This window comes from Lepidochelys olivacea, assembly GCF_965140295.1.
Source record: "Lepidochelys olivacea isolate rLepOli2 genome assembly, chromosome: 6".
Taxonomy (NCBI): Eukaryota; Metazoa; Chordata; order Testudines; family Cheloniidae; genus Lepidochelys; species Lepidochelys olivacea.
Window position 1 is genome coordinate 64308417 of NC_140416.1, and position 18115 is coordinate 64326531.

Genomic DNA, 18115 nt, shown 5'->3' on the forward strand with positions numbered 1-18115 from the left:
CGTTTTTATCCAAAGTGGTTTCCCCGTTTCATTTGAAACAAGCTATATATTTACCAGTGTTCATCCCTAGCCACGTTCCACCCCAGAGGAACAACATCTTCACACACTGGGTGCCAGGCGATGTTTAGCTTTTTATCTGGATAGGACCAAAGCTTTCTGCTCCTCATCTCATTTGTTTGTGTCACATGCAGACCACATGAAGGGTCAAGTGGTCTCTTCACAAACAGTCTTGAGGTGTATAATTCCCTGTATCATGACAGCATGCGAAGGAGCCCAAGCTACACCACCTCAAAGGGTGCAAGCTCATTCTACGAGAGCCCAGGCACCTTCGACAGCATTGCTAAGTGCCATTCCTAGATTGGGCAGGGCTGCCACTTGATCCTCTGTACATACTTTTACAAACCGTTTTGGCATTACTGCTGTGCCCAGATCAGATGCAAACATTGGGAAAGCAATTTTGCAGTCCTTGTGTAAACAGACTCCGAGCCCCACCTTCTACGAGTACTGCTTGCAACTCACCTGAGTAGATTGCATAGCTGCATCTGCTCCAAGAAGAAGCAAACTGGTTACCTACCTGTAACTGTTGTTCTTGGAGGTGTGATGCAGACATGTATTGTATGCCCCACCTTTTGTTCCCTCTGCATCGGAGTCTGTACTTCTGATGTTTGGTGCAAAAGAACAGAGGGGGTTGGGACAGTGCTGCCCTTATATGGCCAGGGGAGGGGGTATGGCTGCAAGGTGTGTGCCCCCCATGACAAGGACTACTAGGCAAAATTATCTGGCTCCAGCACACTGGGTGTGTGCACACCTAGTTAGAATACATGGCTATAACACCTCTATAAGAACAACAGTTACAGGTAGGTAAGTTTTTTTTCTCCACTGCAGTGTCTTGCTACCTTCTTCCATGGCAGTGGCCACAGCCTGCTGAGTGCTAGCCATAATCCCAGCAATACGTTTCCTCAGCGCAGTGACTGCCGAGGGTTAGCCCTGATGCCAGCAGTGAGAAATGCTGCAGTGCCAATCATAACTGGAGCAGTGACTTGCCAAATGCCAGTCACAGCTCCAGCAGGACAAGCTGCCTCAATATATTTTCATCCTGGAGTGCTATCTTCTCTCCTCTAACACTTTACTGGGTGCAGAGAGGGCTCTAAAGAAGGGGAATCCTGCAGGCCTTGGTCTGAAATCACTGCCATGGCTGCCTGTCCTACACCATATCATGTTATATGCTCTGCTGGGACAGACAACTCCACTTTGACTCTTGGTGCCTGTGGGAGATGCTGGAGTTTCGCTCAGAATGGGCCTGCCAGAGAGTGAACTATTTACTATGCTTTTTTTTAAAAGTACATTATAAAAAAATGACTATCTTAATAAAAGAAGGCTAAACAGCCTCCCCTCACCTCTCCAGAGCGTGCCCTCATGCCTCTGCAGGGGGATGGGAAACATCGGCTTCTCTCTGCCATTCTTTTGTGGTAATGGCAAAAGGCTTCCTTACCTAAGGGATACTGCTGCAGGCAAGGAAGGAGTCTAATATCCACTGCCTGCATGGCTGTAGCTCCCATTAATAGGAATCGCAGGTTTATAGCACTCCTCAATCAGAGAACAGATGCTGCAGGGTCTTGGCTCCAGTTCAGCAGCTGCTTTAACTCTCCCAAGTTCACACCATCTTTGCACAAGAGGTCATGGGGGATGGATCGTATTATTCACATACAGCATTTTATTTTGAATAGAGGACCGTGGATCTCCTCTGACAGAGGGTATTAGAGGTCGGCTCCTTCATGGTCTGAATCACCAACACAGAGATCTCACCAGAGGAGTTAATACTGTACAGTCATCTGGTTCCTCTGTACACGAGCCACTCATGTACAGGTAAGGCCAGCAACTGTCATCTGGCATGCCCAAATGACACCCACCTGGTATCCATGTGGGGAAGATCAGGGTGAGAGGTGCCCTCTTGCTGTGGGGGGCAATTGGAGGTGGTGGGTGGGTGGGTGGAAGTGGAGTTTAGCAAATGTCCCAGCCATACATGAGAGTGACAAACTCTCTTTACCTCACAGAGTCCATTCATAACAACCAGGTTCCTGGTGCCTGGCAGTAGAGAAGGGTTTAAATGACTAGGGCTGCGCTGGTTAGCAACTGAATTCATTGCCAGAAGGAAAGAAAACAAAACAGGACTATTTTAAACAAGCACAAACCAGACCCATTGAATAACAAAAGCCCAGCACCATAGCTCCAACACAGCCCCACTCGTCTAGAGTCTTGTGAGCCTTTTAGTCCTGCCTGGTTCCCAATGGCTGGGCTGGGCGTTAGGCAAGAACGGCTGCTTATATGGTACTTGGATACTTCTGGGTCCTGCTGTAAATAGAGAAGGGGGAAAACTTTTTATTCACCTTAACCACACAATTTTGGTGGCTCAGATAAAATGGGACCAGGACCTGAGCCTTCCCTACTTTCAAGTTTGCAGATCCAAACCCCCAGTCACTGAGGGCTTCCAAAACCCTCAGACCAACTCTGGCTGCAAGCAGGAGGCAGAAGGTGAAGGTGTTAAACTTTTTCTGAAGCTCAAGAAGGATTTGGTTTTAATTTTGAGTCAAGGATGGGAGTTGGTGTTTTCCCTTTACTCTAGCCTAGTTTGTCCATCCCAAAGGATAAAACAGGGCTGATTTAGTCCCATCTGAAAGGATGTTTGGCTGCATCACCTGATCTTTATGCAGACTGAAGAGGCAAATATGTTACTGGTAGGGTGACCAGATGTCCCGATTTTGGGGGCTTTTTCTTATGTAGGCACCTATTACCCCCCACCCCTGTCCCAATTTTTCACACTTGCCCTCTGGTCACCCTAGGTACTGTTACAGGACACCAGGGTAGGGCTTGATGCAGACATTCCTTGGGGGACGAGGTTCTATGGCTGGTGCTATGTAGAGGGTGATCAGTGTAATAATTATTCCCGCCTGCCTTTAAACCTATGAATGTATTCAGTTGTGTGTGACGGACAGGCACTTACAGGTGAAGCTCGTTTGGTTCCCTGATCAACAGTGCCTAACATCACTCAAAGTGACCTCCTGACATTTCTAGGCCGACAGCCAAAGGAATGCTTAGGAGGATGTGTATGTAGGTCTGCACTCTCCAAAGCTTTAATGTGGAGACAATGCATTTCAGCAAGTCACACTCAGCTGGCTCCTGGTTAAACTGAGGCTATTTTTTCCAGAGGGAGAGAGGGTTGGAGCATCAAGATTCTGAGGGGAATGCACAGGTCCTCATTCCCTCCTCTGGGGGACAAAGCAAGCAGTAATACAACAAAGCTGGATTGATTTGCAAATGCTGAACTAGGAAGTTGCTGTATCTCTCTGTGCTTGTGGGGGTCTGTATTGCAGATTAATAATGGATAAGAATGAGCCTTCGGTGGTGGATGCCAACATTGGGGAGCAAGTCAGACTGCCCTGCGGAGTAGAAGCCTCACCTGCTTTAACCATCGAGTGGCAGAAGGACGGGCAGCCTGTCTCCTCTTCCAGGTGAGTTCATGTGGCTTTGATGACAACGCTGGGGCTCCTGGTGCATAATGCATTCTCTACCTGAGAGAATCAAGGCCTTAATGATGGAGGCAGGCCTTGCACTGGTTTATAACAATTATTCCATCCCATCAGGGAATAGAAACAATACCATGTGATTTTAGGTGGTGTGGCCCACAGTTTAAGGTGTGAACATCATTTTCAAGTGAACAGGTGTGGTGAATAATTCACCAGTGAGCCAGAGGCTGAAATTTGTTCATATGCAAGATTGCCACATGTCATTCGATCAACCAAATTAGTTTAAAAAAAAAATCACAGAGAAAGGGGATAAATTCACCTGGTAGGTACAAGGTATAAGAACATTTAAGGGGAACTTCAAGAGTTACTGGGGTCACCTTGTAATAGCTTTCCCCTAGAGGATGGATCTGAGCGTTCTCTGAAGATCACAGCACTAGGATCTATTTTTGTGGAGTGGCTGACGGATGTGGTGGCACAGTTCCCCTTATTGCTAAGGGGTGTCGTAGCCCACTTAAATCTGTGTTGCTGCTGAATGTTTGCCCAGAGGGTGTTAGCAGAAACGTTGCTTAAGACCTCACGTGCAGCGCTGCTCCTAACACCATGACTGCAAACTCCCTCTCCCGACACTCAGGGGAATTTGTGCCTTTTGTCCCCAGGCACAGGCAGCAGTCCGATGGTGCCCTGGTGATCAGTCGCGTTGGCTCTGAAGATGCTGGCTTCTTCACCTGCATTGCTTCGAACGGCCATGAGCAGGATCAACGGCAGATCCAACTTCGGACTCTAGGTAACAAGAGGAGGAAAAGGCCCCACTCTATTTTTAGATTATTAAAAGAAGGGAGTGGGAAAGGGTGTAGAGTGCCCCAGCTGAAGTCATGGATTTGGCCGTGTGTTAGTCAGGTCACATTCAGGACTAGGCTAGAAGAAAGGGGTAGTTATATTTACTGCTTCCCCAATGGCTGTAAAGTCCATATGTGACTAGAATAGCTGCAGCGTGTAATTATGCTGCTGCTGACTGTAGGTTGACAGCTGTACCATAGTGGTTCATTGAAAGGATGTTAGTGTAGACAAGATTTCAGCAGGGGTGCAGAAGAGAAATCAAGGGGATTCCTCTTCTCTACCCTTGTCCCACATGCTAGTGCCCAGCTGGGAGAGCAAAGCTGGCTGAGGGCTCAGGAGCCTGCCCAAGTGTTGGTTGGGCATTTAGAGCCACTGTGGAAAGACTTTTCTTATGAAGGAATGGTCCCTACCATCAGTGACAGGATAGAAGGGTCTTCCTGCTATTGATCTCCCCTCTGCCCAGGAGAGCTGAGGATCTCGGGCCTGCTGCCAAGCCTCACTGTGTCGGAGGGAGAGAATGCGCAGCTCCAGTGCATGGTGACAGGCAACAATGTGAACATCAGATGGTCAAGGTGAGCAGTACAACCCTTGGTAACAGCATTTCCTGTCCCTCTTTCCTCTCTGAATGGTGTCATTTATCCCCCACTCTAGGCATGCTGCAGAACCTGCATGAAATATTAACACAGGGCAGCCAACCAGCCTCTGAGCCTCCTGCAATATCTCACCCCCCCCCCCCCAATTAATCTTACTCTTCCCCTGCAGGTACATCCTGCACCACAGCCGGGCTCTGGTGAGCCATGGAAGAAAGCAGATGCTAGAGCTAAGAACCCCTTGCAGAGAAGTTCAGGTCCTGGCTAGACTGGAAGATGCTATGATGGATAATAGTGACATTTACTTCAGCAAAAAGTAGAGGCTGAAGAATTGAGAGAGCGCTTTTTGTCAGACCCTTTAACGGCAGGGAATTCTCCTAGCTCCACTAGAAGGAGCCATTCGTACCTGTGCCCATCTCCCCCCACCCCAGTTATGGACAGGGAAGAATTAAAGATCAATTACAAGGGGAAAAACATTTCCCCTCCCCCCTTTTTTTGGGCTACTTTACAAGGTGTATTGGATAAAATAAATGTTTGTGTATTTTTTCTGCTCAAAAAACAGTATCATTGTGCTGGTGTTCTTGGTGGAGGACCCAGAAAAGTGGCTTGGGAATGGTCTTGGACCTTAATTGAAGGGGCAGGGCTGTTGAATCTATAACAAAGATTTTCTTCTATGAGCATTAGGTATTTGAATTTACAAAACAAGAAACAAAGTGTTAAAGTCTGAGTAAAACAAAACCTGTTCACTGAAAAGGGTTAATTTCCTTTGTAACGGAGTTCATAATTCTACTATTCTCCAGTCCTGTATAGCGTATTCCAGGAGAAACATTAGCCAATATCTGACTTTCTACTGTTCCAAAAGACTGCTTGTGTGTTTTTATCTTCTTGAAGGAGGAAGAAAAAGGGGCCAATCCCCCATTCTTCCACCCCCTTTACTGGCCACATGCCTGGGTCTCATGGTCAGAAGGGGCCTGGAGGAGTATGAGATAGATAGCTAGCAGCAGGTAGCAGCACAGCTGATCACTGCTAGCCAACCACTCAATGCCCTTTGATACTGGAGAGAAACTGTGGTTTTACAGAGCATGCTGCTGTCTCTTGCCCACTTTGGTGGATTCAGGCTTTAAATACACCTGTAATTATAGGGCCCCTGGCATGGCAGAAGTGCTAACCTTGATTTACTTATCTTTGCCTTTCAAAAGAAGAAATGACAAAGATTGTCATTCACCTGAAAAATTAGTCAGTTCAAATGCCCAAGGAAGCTTAGGCCCTCAAACTCTTATCATAGAACGGGCTTTCCACTACAGGAATGGAGTTCCAATGCGAGCGGATGGTCACCACATCCACCTGTCACAGGATGGAAGCCTGATTATAAACAATGCTCAGGCTGATGACGAGGGATCTTACACATGCAATGCCTACAGGGGCAGCAACTCTGTCAGTGCCAGCACCAAGGTGAAAGTGATTAAGAGCAGACCTGAAGGTGAGCAAGACCAGTTCTTCCCCTCTTCTCCCCCCCAATCACCTGGATTCATTAATACAGTATTGTTCCACTTCTAGGCCTGTTTTACATTTACTTTGAAAGAGACTGATTAGAACAGTTTGGGTACACTAGAAAAAGCTATTTGTTTACTTGCCTTTGCAGCCCTCTGTGATGCAGTAGGGAGGGGGGAGTGTTGACCTGGGAATGTGGCAGGGGAGTTTCACAGGGGATGGGATACCTGAGAGCCTGTAACCTGAGCCAGGAGGGGGAGGTAACACCTGCCTGGGAATGTGGACAAAGGCTGCAGGAGAGCCTGCTGGGGGGGGGGCGGGCCCGTTGGTTTCAGTTTGGTGCTGGGTGGTGGAATGCAGGGAACCCCAGGGCTGGGGTCTAAGCTCCCTGCTCCCCCAGAAGGACTTGACTGAGGGGTCCTGGTTGTACCCACAAGCTCTGTTTTAGACTGTGTTCCTATTGTCTAATAAACCTTCCATTTTAGTGGCTGGCTGGTAGTCACAATGAATCCCAGGAAGAGGGGTGCAGGCCCTGGACTCCCTAACACCCTCCAATCAGGATTCTGTGTCTGCCCATCACCCACCTCTCCCCCCACTAACTGCCCTCACAAGGGGGGGCAGCAGGACTGTGGGTTCTGTTCCAAACTCTGCCATGAGTTTGTTATGTAACACTGAACTCACATCAGACCTGAGCATTGGTTTCCCCCAGCTGTGAAACAAAGATGATTAACTTCAGGAGGGAGCTGGGAGGCTGAAATCATTAATGCCAAAATGTTCAACTTGGGCAACCAGAAGTTGGCTCCTAAATCCATGTTCAAGCACCTACAAATGACATGCCTGATTTTCAGGTGCTGAGCACCAACAACTCCCTGTGCATCTGGTGGGAGCTGTAGGTGCTCAGCAAACCGGCCACCTACTTTGGTATCTAACTTTGGATTTCTAGAGCCCAACTGAACAGTTCTGGAAGGTAGCAAAGACTTGTTTACACAGTCAGCATGGGGAAGGTAGGAACATGCTCTCTCCTAGGTGCTTATGATGTTTAAAGAAAAAGAAGGTCCTGGCAGATCAACGCAGTTTTGACTAATTATTCATTTAGAAATATAAATGTTTGTCAGAAATTATGCTACTACTGTGCAGCACTAAACAGGCACTGATGCCCTCTCCCTCCCCCATTTAACTTGTCATTCTCCTCCTGCTATTTCTTTTGCTGCAGCTGTGGACCTGACCACCCAGTGTGTTGACCAGCCACACCTTGCCAACTGTGATCTGATCATACAGGCCCAGCTCTGCACTAATGAGTATTACTCCAGCTTCTGCTGTGCCAGCTGTTCTCAGTACCAACCCCAGGACAACCCTTCTCACCACCAGGGATGAGAATCAGCTCTAGCCCAGCTCCTAAGAGATGGCGGTCTAGGAAGATTACTGGACAGGAGCAGGGACTTTGTCCTTTTTACTCCAAAAAACACATTTTAGGAGCCTCACTCTGCTCATCACTCAGGTGGGCTGTTTTGCCAATATATGAATGCTACTCAGTGCCATTGTTCAGAGGCAGTAGAAGCTCCACTGTCCTAAACACATCACAGCTCCTTATTTTCACACAAACACCTGCCTTCATTCACAGAAGAAATGCTAAGAACCAAAGAATCCTGTTACTTTAGAGAAGCTTAACAGGCAGCGTGAAAGAGAGGGAGACACACACTTCATGCAAGCAAGAGAAAGCTTTCCTAAAAACAAAATCTGTGAGCCACTTGGAGAAAGACAACCACCATCCACTAATACCCTGAACAGTGAGGCAGAATGTTCCCATCTAAAAGCCTGTGGGCACTGAAGGGCAACAGAACCTATTGCATGTAAACATGGTGTTCTAATCCCATGACAGCCTCAGTGTTTCTTGAAGGCTATTTCTTTCATCCTAACACACTTCAAACACAACTCCAGACACAGGTCATTTCAGCGTCCACTGAAATATGGCAAGTTTTGGGAAGAAACAGATATTGCTTAACTGATCACAGCAACAGGGGCATTTCAGGTGGGCCAAGTCCCTGTGCTTTAACCATTCCCGCTTTTCTAATTCATCCAGCACCATGCTGGGGCTTAGCGCAAAGACTGCTTTCTGCCAACTGACTCACCAGTGTTTTAGAGCTCTGTCCTCACTTAACTGCCACAAGACTACATGTCCTTTAGGACCCCACCCTCTCGGAGCAGTGGAGGTAGTCATTCCAGCAGGGTGGTACTACAGGTAAGGAATTCCACATGCACTGTAAATAGAACAGAAGCATTCAGCATTCTGTGACCAACAAAGGGTGGCACCATCAAATGTATACACAGGACTGTGAAAGAAAACTGCAGTGCCTTGCTCAAGCCAAGACACAGTAACATCCCCAAACAATTATTACCTCCTACACTAGTGTATTATGTATAAAGCTTCCTCTAGAGAGAACTACTGACATATGGAGCACCATCTCCTTGTTCCAACATGCCTGCTGTAGCCTGAGTGAGTTGGTCAGCTACACCCCTACGCTACATTTCAGCATGTGTAGAGGCCTAACCTACTCAGTGTTATTCAACCTTTGGTATCTCCCTCTTTGATTCTAGGCTTGGCCCTGAAGCACTGCTTTTCCCTCCCAGCCAGCTGCCCCCACATGGTGTTGCCAAGTCCATTTTACTAGCGTAAAACTGGATTTTGGTCAGTTCATGTGGGTTGTAGTGAATGTGTGCTGGGTACATGCTGAGGTCTAAACTAGTCAACAAACCTAATAATCTGCTAGGAAAGTCTCTATTTTCTACTCTTTAACAAGGTTGAGCAAAATTTTACTGTAGCGTATCCCATCACCTTTTCTCCTCCCATGCAGGGTACTAAGCAAAATTAGCCATCCTTTCCTGTAACAGACTTTCTTTGCTCCTATATAAGGCAGCATTAAAGTCTGCATTCTCTTCCTAGCCTTGTTGTGACATTAAGCAAATCCTAACCCTTCTCTGCCTCAGTTTCTCCATTAGTGAATAGGGACACCACCTGCCACACAGGAGTGTTAAGCACTTTTCTGGTTGGCAGTCACCATGTGGAGAAATATAAATTAGTGAAATTCAATTCCTAAATCTCTCAATATTAAGATTCCTCTCAGGGGGCTGTGCATGTTCTCTACAGAGCACCAGCAGCAGGAGAACACCACTAGAGGCTAGCCCTGCCCCCTTCTGATTTACCATTGCAATGCCCGGAAGCAAGCATATAGAGAAAAGCGAACGAAACACAGTTAGAACTTTATCCGAAACTGAGTGGTCACCACACTTCCCCCAGGCTGAGCTGAAGACGATTTACCAGTGTAACAATTTCTACAGTATAATGTTTAAAACATGTTAGCAAGAGTCAACCTTTGGTTAAGTTATACAATTATGTAGCACTCATGTAAATAGTCAGCTCCTGCAGCACAGGATTGGTAATAAGTTCCACTTGAAGTAAAGGCCTTTTTTTGGTTAAAGCAGCTGATGTCACCATCTAGTTTTGATGAAGTGGAGTTAGTTACATTAAGTTGCTCATACTCTCTCTTCACTGTAGAAAGATGGATGATGGCCAGTTTCAGTATAGATATTTTGAAGCAGCTGTCCAGGTATTTGATTTTTCAAATGGATTCCTAAATAGACCCGTTACTTCACACTGTTTTAAAAAGACATACAACCACCTTACAAACTGAATGAAGCTGTCCTTTCCCCTACCGATTTTATTCTCTGAGATTTTGCTGAAGCTTTAATTGTATAGTAACCAAACTAGCAGGTTGTTTACTTTTTTGGGCTGTCTCTAAATATCATGAAGTAAAATATGTTCACTGTTCAGGGAAGAATGTTAGTGGACTGCAGGAAGATCATATTCTGCTTGGACTGACATCAAATGGTAGGTGTAGCTGTATCAGACAAATCTGAATAAGTAGGGGCATAGCGAGCAGATCGAGGGACGTGATCGTTCCCCTCTATTCGACACTGGTGAGGCCTCATCTGGAGTACTGTGTCCAGTTTTGGGCCCCACACTTCAAGAAGGATGTGGATAAATTGGAGAGAGTCCAGCGAAGGGCAACAAAAATGATTAGGGGACTGGAACACATGAGTTATGAGGAGAGGCTGAGGGAGCTGGGATTGTTTAGCCTGCAGAAGAGAAGAATGAGGGGGGATTTGATAGCTGCTTTCAACTACCTGAAAGGGGGTTCCAAAGAGGATGGCTCTAGACTGTTCTCAATGGTAGCAGATGACAGAACGAGGAGTAATGGTCTCAAATTGCAGTGGGGGAGGTTTAGATTGGATATTAGGAAAAACTTTTTCACTAAGAGGGTGGTGAAACACTGGAATGCGTTACCTAGGGAGGTGGTAGAATCTCCTTCCTTAGAGGTTTTTAAGGTCAGGCTTGACAAAGCCCTGGCTGGGATGATTTAACTGGGAATTGGTCCTGCTTTGAGCAGGGGGTTGGACTAGATGACCTTCTGGGGTCCCTTCCAACCCTGATATTCTATGATTCTATGAATGTTGTATTCCCCTTGACTGGCTATCTACAAGAGGAATGAAAAGTGACATTTATGGTAGCATTTGTATTTGATGTTGCAGAAAAAGTGGTCACGCTGTATTTGAGAAATGGTATGTTCATGGTATTAGACAACACAAGGGGCAGAGTTAATGTTGCATGGCCAATCTTAAACTCAGCATTGCCTGACTTGAGTGCTTAGCCATGCAACTTTAAAACAACACAATAAACGGACTTTTTTTTTTTAAAAAAAGGTAGCACTTGCTAAGTCTTGAGGAACATGGCCTAGGGTGCGTCTTATGGACACACATCAGGTTCTAGCAGTCACAGAAAGTACCAATTTATTTCAATGGAAAAATAAAAGCACAAGTTCCCTTTACCTGGGTTTAGTATTTGAGACTAAACTTCTCTTATCATTCAAGATACAAATTACTGGATTCAGCAGAATGATGAACTTTTTAAAAAGGGAAATATGAGCCACATAGTGGCTTGTGTTTTATACTTAGCCTCTCTGCACAGGGAAATCTAAGCACATTCACCAACTCTCTTATTGCATCACCACTTATCTTAATAGCATAGGCAGCAGCTTACATATTTGTGGAATACAAAGAACCTCAGAAAAATGGAGAGCAGTAAGAACAGAGATTGATTGCCTTCTCCAGGGGCTGCCAGGATCTTCATGCCTTTATGCTGGGTAAGAGAAAAACACCTTCTCTACTCTTTCCCATTCTGTTACATGACACAGCAAGACTGATAGCTTTGGGCATAACTGCCATGGAACAGAAGGGTATCCATCCCCTGGAAGCAAATAAGAGCCCGAGACATTCACTCTGATATGTGAATCAGTGATGCAAATTAAGGATCTCACTAGGCAGTGAAAAATGCTATGAGTCTGATTTTCAAAATACTCAAAACATTCAAATGAAGTCAATGAGAACCTTGGGTGCCCAGCACATTTAAAAATCAGGTCCAAGAGCTCTAGGTAACCAGTTTTAATAGTATGTAGAAAATATGAGAAAAGGAATTTAGCTGTTGAAAGAATCAATATTTTATTTAACACAGGCACTGAAGTGACTTCTCAGGCAAGTAAGGGTATGAACTGAGTGCATAGGATACAAAGAAGGCATGCAGAGGGAGAAAGAAGGAAAACTTTGCAAAATGCAAGTTTCTACCACCAACATTTATTTCTGTTAAAGCAGATTATAAATCATCATAATCAGTACAAATATATAACTTACTTTTGCTTGTAAGGCCAAAGTTTAAAAGTAAAGTTAAAATGAGATGGATTTCACAAGTCACCAGAGGCAGAACTTGGAACAGCTGCAGCCCTAATCACAAAGTTTCACAAACAAAGTTAAAAAACGAATCTATGGAGCAAACACAAAATGGGTTCCTGGGTAGCCCCAGATTGTAGATATGGCTACAGTAAATCACAGTAGTGTTAAAATTAAGACAAGGAAACTGCAGCAGTACATGAAAGAAAAAATACATACAATATAATATTTAGTTTGATTCCATTAAAAAAAGACAATAGAATTTCCCCATGGTTTTCAAACCATGGCAATACTGTTGTTTAATTTTTTTTTATTTAAAACTACTCTATAGTGACTTTATTGGTCATGACTCATGATTGTTGTTGCAATATGCCACTTACAAATGAACTTATACAAGAACAAGCTAGGGACCCATCTCCTCCCTCCCCCATATTACTTACAATAAGAATCAGTGATAAATCAATCTTATGTACAATTTCTTACATCCCACCCCTTTTTACCTTTGGCAAGATTACTTACAACTCAGACAGCTTTTAATAGCCAGAACTATTTAAAATATTCTAAATGCATAAAAATAAAGATTTTGGCTTTATTTTATTCTTTATATATATAATATTCGCTCTGTTACTCAAAATGGAAGCTCAACTTTTTCCACAAACAGCTTTTGCTGGGCAGTTGACAACTCCCCCCTCTCCTAATACATCCAACAACTCCTTTCCCCACCTTAGAAAACTTTGCTTCCTCTTTCCTCCAGGGGAATGTTCACAATTCACAGAAAAGTAGAAAGAACCTAAAGACAAAGGTAGATCATTGGATATTCATCCTGTGAGATCTCTTGATATTCCAGCAAATGGGCTTCAGGGCTCAACCCCCACCTCGGATCTCTTAGGTTTCCTCTGCCATTTAGCTTTCCAAGCAGGGAGGGAGGGAGGGCGGGCAGAAAGGGGTGTTTCCATGATTCCTGTCTAATAACTGCATAACAGGTCCATCATAGGTTTCTCCTTCCCATGACTGCTCCCTCTTCGTTTGTAGGGACCTTTTTAGTTTATCAAAATGTTCAAATTAGAACTAGTCCTCTGCTCCCTCCATCCTAGCACACAATACATGTTTAAAGCTCGATCTCAAACGTCTTCTGTAAATCACTTGAGAAGGGGTTAGTTGGAGATGGGTTAGTGCGCTGCTTTGCCTTGCTTTCTAGTGCTGCCCACTGTGCTTCAAATGGATCTACCTGGTGGCCAGATGCAGGAGGCTGTAACTGCTTGTCCTCAGTGGCCCATTTGCTACTGTCAACGCCATTGAAAGCTGCGGAGCCATTGTGCTGAGCAGAAGATTTGAAGAATGGACTGGCAGTAGCACTGTTGGTTTCAGACTGGGGGAACGTCTGCTGTTTGACAAGACTAGGTGACTGATGGGGATGGGATGCTGGAATGGGACTTGCAGTTCCAAAAACATTGGCTACCATCTGAGAAGGAGTGATTCCAACCACAGGCACACTGGGAGCAGAAAAGGCCATTCCATTTGCTACAGCAAACGGCTGAGCAGGGATAAATGCTGGCTGCATTGGCGGTACCACGCCAACTGGCACTGGCTGAGGAGCAACAAAGGTGTTCACTGGAAAAGGTGGCGCTGGCTTGGAAGCCGCAAGGGGAGGCTGTGCGAATGGCTGTGGGGCCGCTGGTGGTGGCTGCTGGGCTCTGACCGTCTTGGATACTTCTTCCAACCAGCGGTCTGCCTCTGAGGGAGTGCGTCTGTGAGTCATCTGGAAGAGACTTGGTGAAGCTGCACTGGAGGAAGTGCTCCATTCAGTACCTGGAAAGAAAAACATGGGGAAGTCAGTAAAACATCAGTTTGCCAGCTATGTTCACCTCCTTATCAAAGCTAGTCAAAGGGCTCCAAAGATGTGTACTCAAATGCAGCCCCAGGCTCTCAACCCTCACAGCTTGCGAGGATGCTACAATCTCTGCAGCAGCAGGAAGAAGAAGGGGAGAGAGAAGAATTCCCTTGTTCCAGAAGAGATTTTATCTAACAAATTTGCCACTAGCACTCCCATCACCTCCATTCAGGAGGGGACACTGGCAGCACTGAAGCATCCTTTTACAGCAGAGATCTGAGGTTGGTTTTCCGAGAGGGAGAGGGAGAGGAAGGTGAGAGGCAAGCGGGAAAATGTAGCACTACCTTCCCTTACTACTTGCTCCTACTTTGGCATAGGAAAGGGCAATTTAAGACTTCCCTGTTCAGAGCAAAATAGCTTTTGAACATGCCAGTCAGGCCTGGTGACTCTTAGACCTTGTCTACATTACAAAGTTTTGTCAGCAAAAGTTATGCCGCTTTAATTAAAAGCGCTATTGCATGTCCACACTAGGTCCTTGTGTTGGCCGAGTGCGTCCACACTAGCAGCTCTCATGTTGACACAGAGCAGTGCACTGGGGTAGGTATCTCACTGTGCAACTGGCTGCAGGATGCGTTGAGAAGGGTTTGCAATGCCTCATGGGGCAGGTACCGCATCACATGATGCAGGTTTCTCAATCCCATCATTCCAGGGGCATCCTTTTAGATTGCCAGCCACTTTTCAACTGAAAGGGGGGGAGGGGGGGAAAGGAGAATGGTGTGTCTGGGGCAGGGGAGACAGCAGGCTGACAGACCTATCCTGAGGCAGGGAGAGGGGGACCCCCCCCCCACGCATCAGCATCAGCCCCCAGCTCTGCTCAGCACAGCAGTCTCTCCCAAAGCAGCCCACTCTGCCTGCGGTTCTATGATTCCCGTCGAGTTCTCCCACAGCCTCCTCAGCTGCCAGGAGCAGCAACCAGCTCCATGAGCTCTCTGAACTGAGGAATGTCAAAGCAGCACAACAGTCCCTCCCTCCCTCCCCACCCCCAGCAGCAGTCTGCATGCCCCTGTGTTCCTAGTGCTGAGAACAGAACAGGAGCATTCCAATTATTTGCTCTTTGTTCCCCAAACAGAGCAGCACGCTCAGCTGTCAGATACTTCCCGGAGCTTTGAAATGGGGGGGAGGAAGGGAGGAGAGGGGCATGCCCGCAGGGCAGCAGAGTTCAAAACAGTGAGCAAAGCAGTCCTGGCAAGCATTGTAGGATTCTGGTGGAAGCCAGTTATGTCAACAAAACAAACAGCAGTGTCTACACTGATGCTTTGTCACTTTAACTTTGCCACAGAAAGCCCTATGCCTCTTGTCAATGTGGTTTCCTTTTGCTGCCAAAAGTAGCTCTGTAGTGTGTACACCTCCCCTGTTTTGTCAGCAAAAGGCAGCTTTTACCAACAAAACTTTGTAGTGTAGACAAGGCCTTCGAATTCAAGCTGTAGCAAGCTATGGTGGTAACAACAGTATCTTTGGTTTTTTTACTTAATTAGCAGGATCACAAAATCTCTTTCCTCTACTTCCTATTCTTTATCTTGTCTTCTTTCTTGTCCCTCATTTTCCAAAACTATTTAAGCGACTGTGAATAGTGCTTGATTGGAAGCCCTGGAGACTAAAGTCTTATTCATCAACAGAACATGTAGATGACAGGCAACTATATGAGTTCTCTCCACTGCCTATTAGCCCTGAGCTGAGAGGAACCATCCCAGTTGGGTAAGGATGGTAGTTCTGTCGCATAGCCAATTTAAGCTTTGGTCTTTCTACTTACAGCCCACAAGAGTGCTGATAACCTGCCTATTAGAAATCCCGGCCACTCAGACCAACCACCAATTGTACATAGGCCAAGGTTTTTAGATGGCAATAAAACTTTAGCATTATGACTGAGGCCAGACTGGAATCTGTGACCTAGCGACAAAATGCTCTGTCCCACAGTGACTAAGACTGAACTTGTTACAAATTCCATTATTTAGTGGAGGGATCTCAGGGGGAGGGGTTGTTGTTTGAATATCCTTGCCCTGATGGATTTTAGGATTTTTACAGGAGGTTGGATCTCATGGGACTAGGAATTCATGAACACTTTAGGGCTCCTCCTAAGGTACTCATTTTCCATTACCTAAATGTGGGACTGCAAATGTATTTTTAAAATAGTAGACAAGACACACACTCTTTGTATTGCATATATACACTCAAACCTTTGGAATGTGTATTTAACAACTTGCAACATTCAATAAAATAGTTAAACTGTACTTACTATGACACCTTTGTTTTGTTCTTCCTTCTCTCCCTTCCTTCATCTCCACTCTTTCCTTACTCTTTTCCTACATAATTCAGTCTGTTAACCTCTGTCTAATTTTTCTGCAATGTTCAATTCTCAAGATTTCAGTATATTTTTCCTAGCAGTTCAACTTTTAACTCATTTCTCAACACAGTTTAGATTCCATATAATTTCTCCCTCCTTCCAAGTTCTTCCTTTCTTCCCTTCTCAAGTTCCCCTGGTCCCCTTCTTCCTCTCCCCATGTCAGCTTTCCAACCATGAAGGAAAGGGAAACCAGGAAGGCAAGGAGGCAGTACTATAGTGCAAATGCTGCTTAGTGTTTTGCTGAAATAGAAGAGAATCTCTGTGAACAGTGAGTTAACAACTGTCTAATACCTAAAATCAGGCAGAGAGAGCTCTCTGACTTTGGCAGAAATAAGTGGAGACACTGTATCCACAGATCAAGAGTCTACTGCTGTCATTACACGAGCTACCTTGGTGTGTAGGGCTGGATTCAAGGATCTGTGGATAATCCATCCCTGGATGTGATGCTAAACAGCTGAAAACATTTGAGTGGCAAAATTAAACCTTTGGCTGCCTGGAAAGCTATCAGAGCAGGAGTTTAGGGCCTGTCTATTAGGAAAGTTCTGCAGGTATAACAACCCTCCAATCCCATGTAGACATTTACTCTGAAATAAAGATGGCTTTTTCATTTAGCTTAAATCTATTCCCAAGCAACATAACCTATATCAAAAAGTGACCGGAACAAGAGTGCCTATGTGTGGGGTAGTTATACTGGTATAACTATATTGGTTTAAATTCACACCATAGCTTATACCAAAAAACCTTTCCCATGTATACAAGGCCATGGCTTCCTCGAGGGCCAGACCAACTGCTCAGGGGCAGCTTTACTTTCCAAAAGGGTCAGATAATGAAGACAGTACACCACCAGATTAAACTCCCCTTATTAGCGCCAATAAAAGGGTATTTTAGGTATAGAAACAACACCGAATTTTCTTTGCTCTAAATTTCCATGACTTGCCTTTTTGCAACTTAAGAAAATCATCAGGTGCTAAAACAAAACTCACAGTACAGCCTATAATCCCATAACTACCCAGTTCATGGCTCCCCTCTACCACTTGGGTAAAAACCTTCTACTTCCAGCTTTTGTCACTGTCCCTTCCACTCCTTAAATGAGACACATTTGTAGCTGTCCCAGGGGCTCAATCATACTTTTGACCCTAAGTTCTCAAAACAACTCAGAGGACCTACACCCAATCTTACCAGAGAATGTGGCTGCAGCTCCAGTATTAGCAGCAGGAGCAGCAGGGGCATGAGCCCAAGGATTGGTTTCACGAACTGGCATAGCTGTGGGTGCTACAGCAGCTTGGGATGGTTTAACAGCAAGCACACAGAAGGCAGAGGCAGTGCCATTAACTAAAATGGGAGCAGACAACAACATTGCAATTAATTCATGCAAGGCATGCAGCTGACTGGAGGAAAGGGCCTTGTCATTCCTGCCAACATACGCCACTTGTACAAACACACATGACAAAAGCTTGTGTAAATTAGCTCAGTTTGGAACAGTGACTAATTTACAGCCCATTCAAACTTTATAAAGCCAGTTATTTTAATTCTACCAAATCAACTGTTAGCTACACAGTTGGACTGTGGATTTTCTAAAATCCTATCAGTAAATAAGAAGCTAGTTTTATGAATAAAGCTGTTTCAAACTGGCTGAAATAAAAGCAGGTATGCAGAGAGAATC

The 18115-nt window shown here is 45.3% G+C and overlaps 2 protein-coding genes across 8 annotated transcripts in view; one reads left to right on the top strand and one right to left on the bottom strand.

The window, feature by feature from the left end:
* PAPLN (papilin, proteoglycan like sulfated glycoprotein) overlaps positions 1 to 11968 on the top strand; it is a 74680-nt gene extending 62712 nt beyond the window's left edge. For both annotated transcript variants that reach the window (XM_084629898.1, XM_084629899.1), the window contains 6 exons: positions 1728 to 1866; positions 3372 to 3509; positions 4181 to 4308; positions 4825 to 4933; positions 6256 to 6431; positions 7656 to 11968. In XM_084629898.1, the coding sequence (XP_084486024.1) occupies positions 1728 to 1866; positions 3372 to 3509; positions 4181 to 4308; positions 4825 to 4933; positions 6256 to 6431; positions 7656 to 7816 (851 nt within the window). In that variant the 3' untranslated portion in view covers positions 7817 to 11968. The remainder of the gene's footprint in view (positions 1 to 1727; positions 1867 to 3371; positions 3510 to 4180; positions 4309 to 4824; positions 4934 to 6255; positions 6432 to 7655) is intronic.
* A 139-nt stretch (positions 11969 to 12107) lies between these two features.
* Positions 12108 to 18115, bottom strand: part of NUMB (NUMB endocytic adaptor protein) — a 145527-nt gene continuing 139519 nt past the window's right edge. For 4 of the 6 annotated variants that reach the window (XM_084629908.1, XM_084629905.1, XM_084629906.1 and 1 more), the window contains 2 exons: positions 17632 to 17784; positions 12108 to 14029 (listed from right to left, as the gene is read on the bottom strand). In XM_084629908.1, coding sequence (XP_084486034.1) covers positions 13329 to 14029; positions 17632 to 17784 — 854 coding nt within the window. In that variant the 3' untranslated portion in view covers positions 12108 to 13328. The remainder of the gene's footprint in view (positions 14030 to 17631; positions 17785 to 18115) is intronic. The other 2 variants (XM_084629910.1, XM_084629909.1) reach the window with 1 other exon arrangement.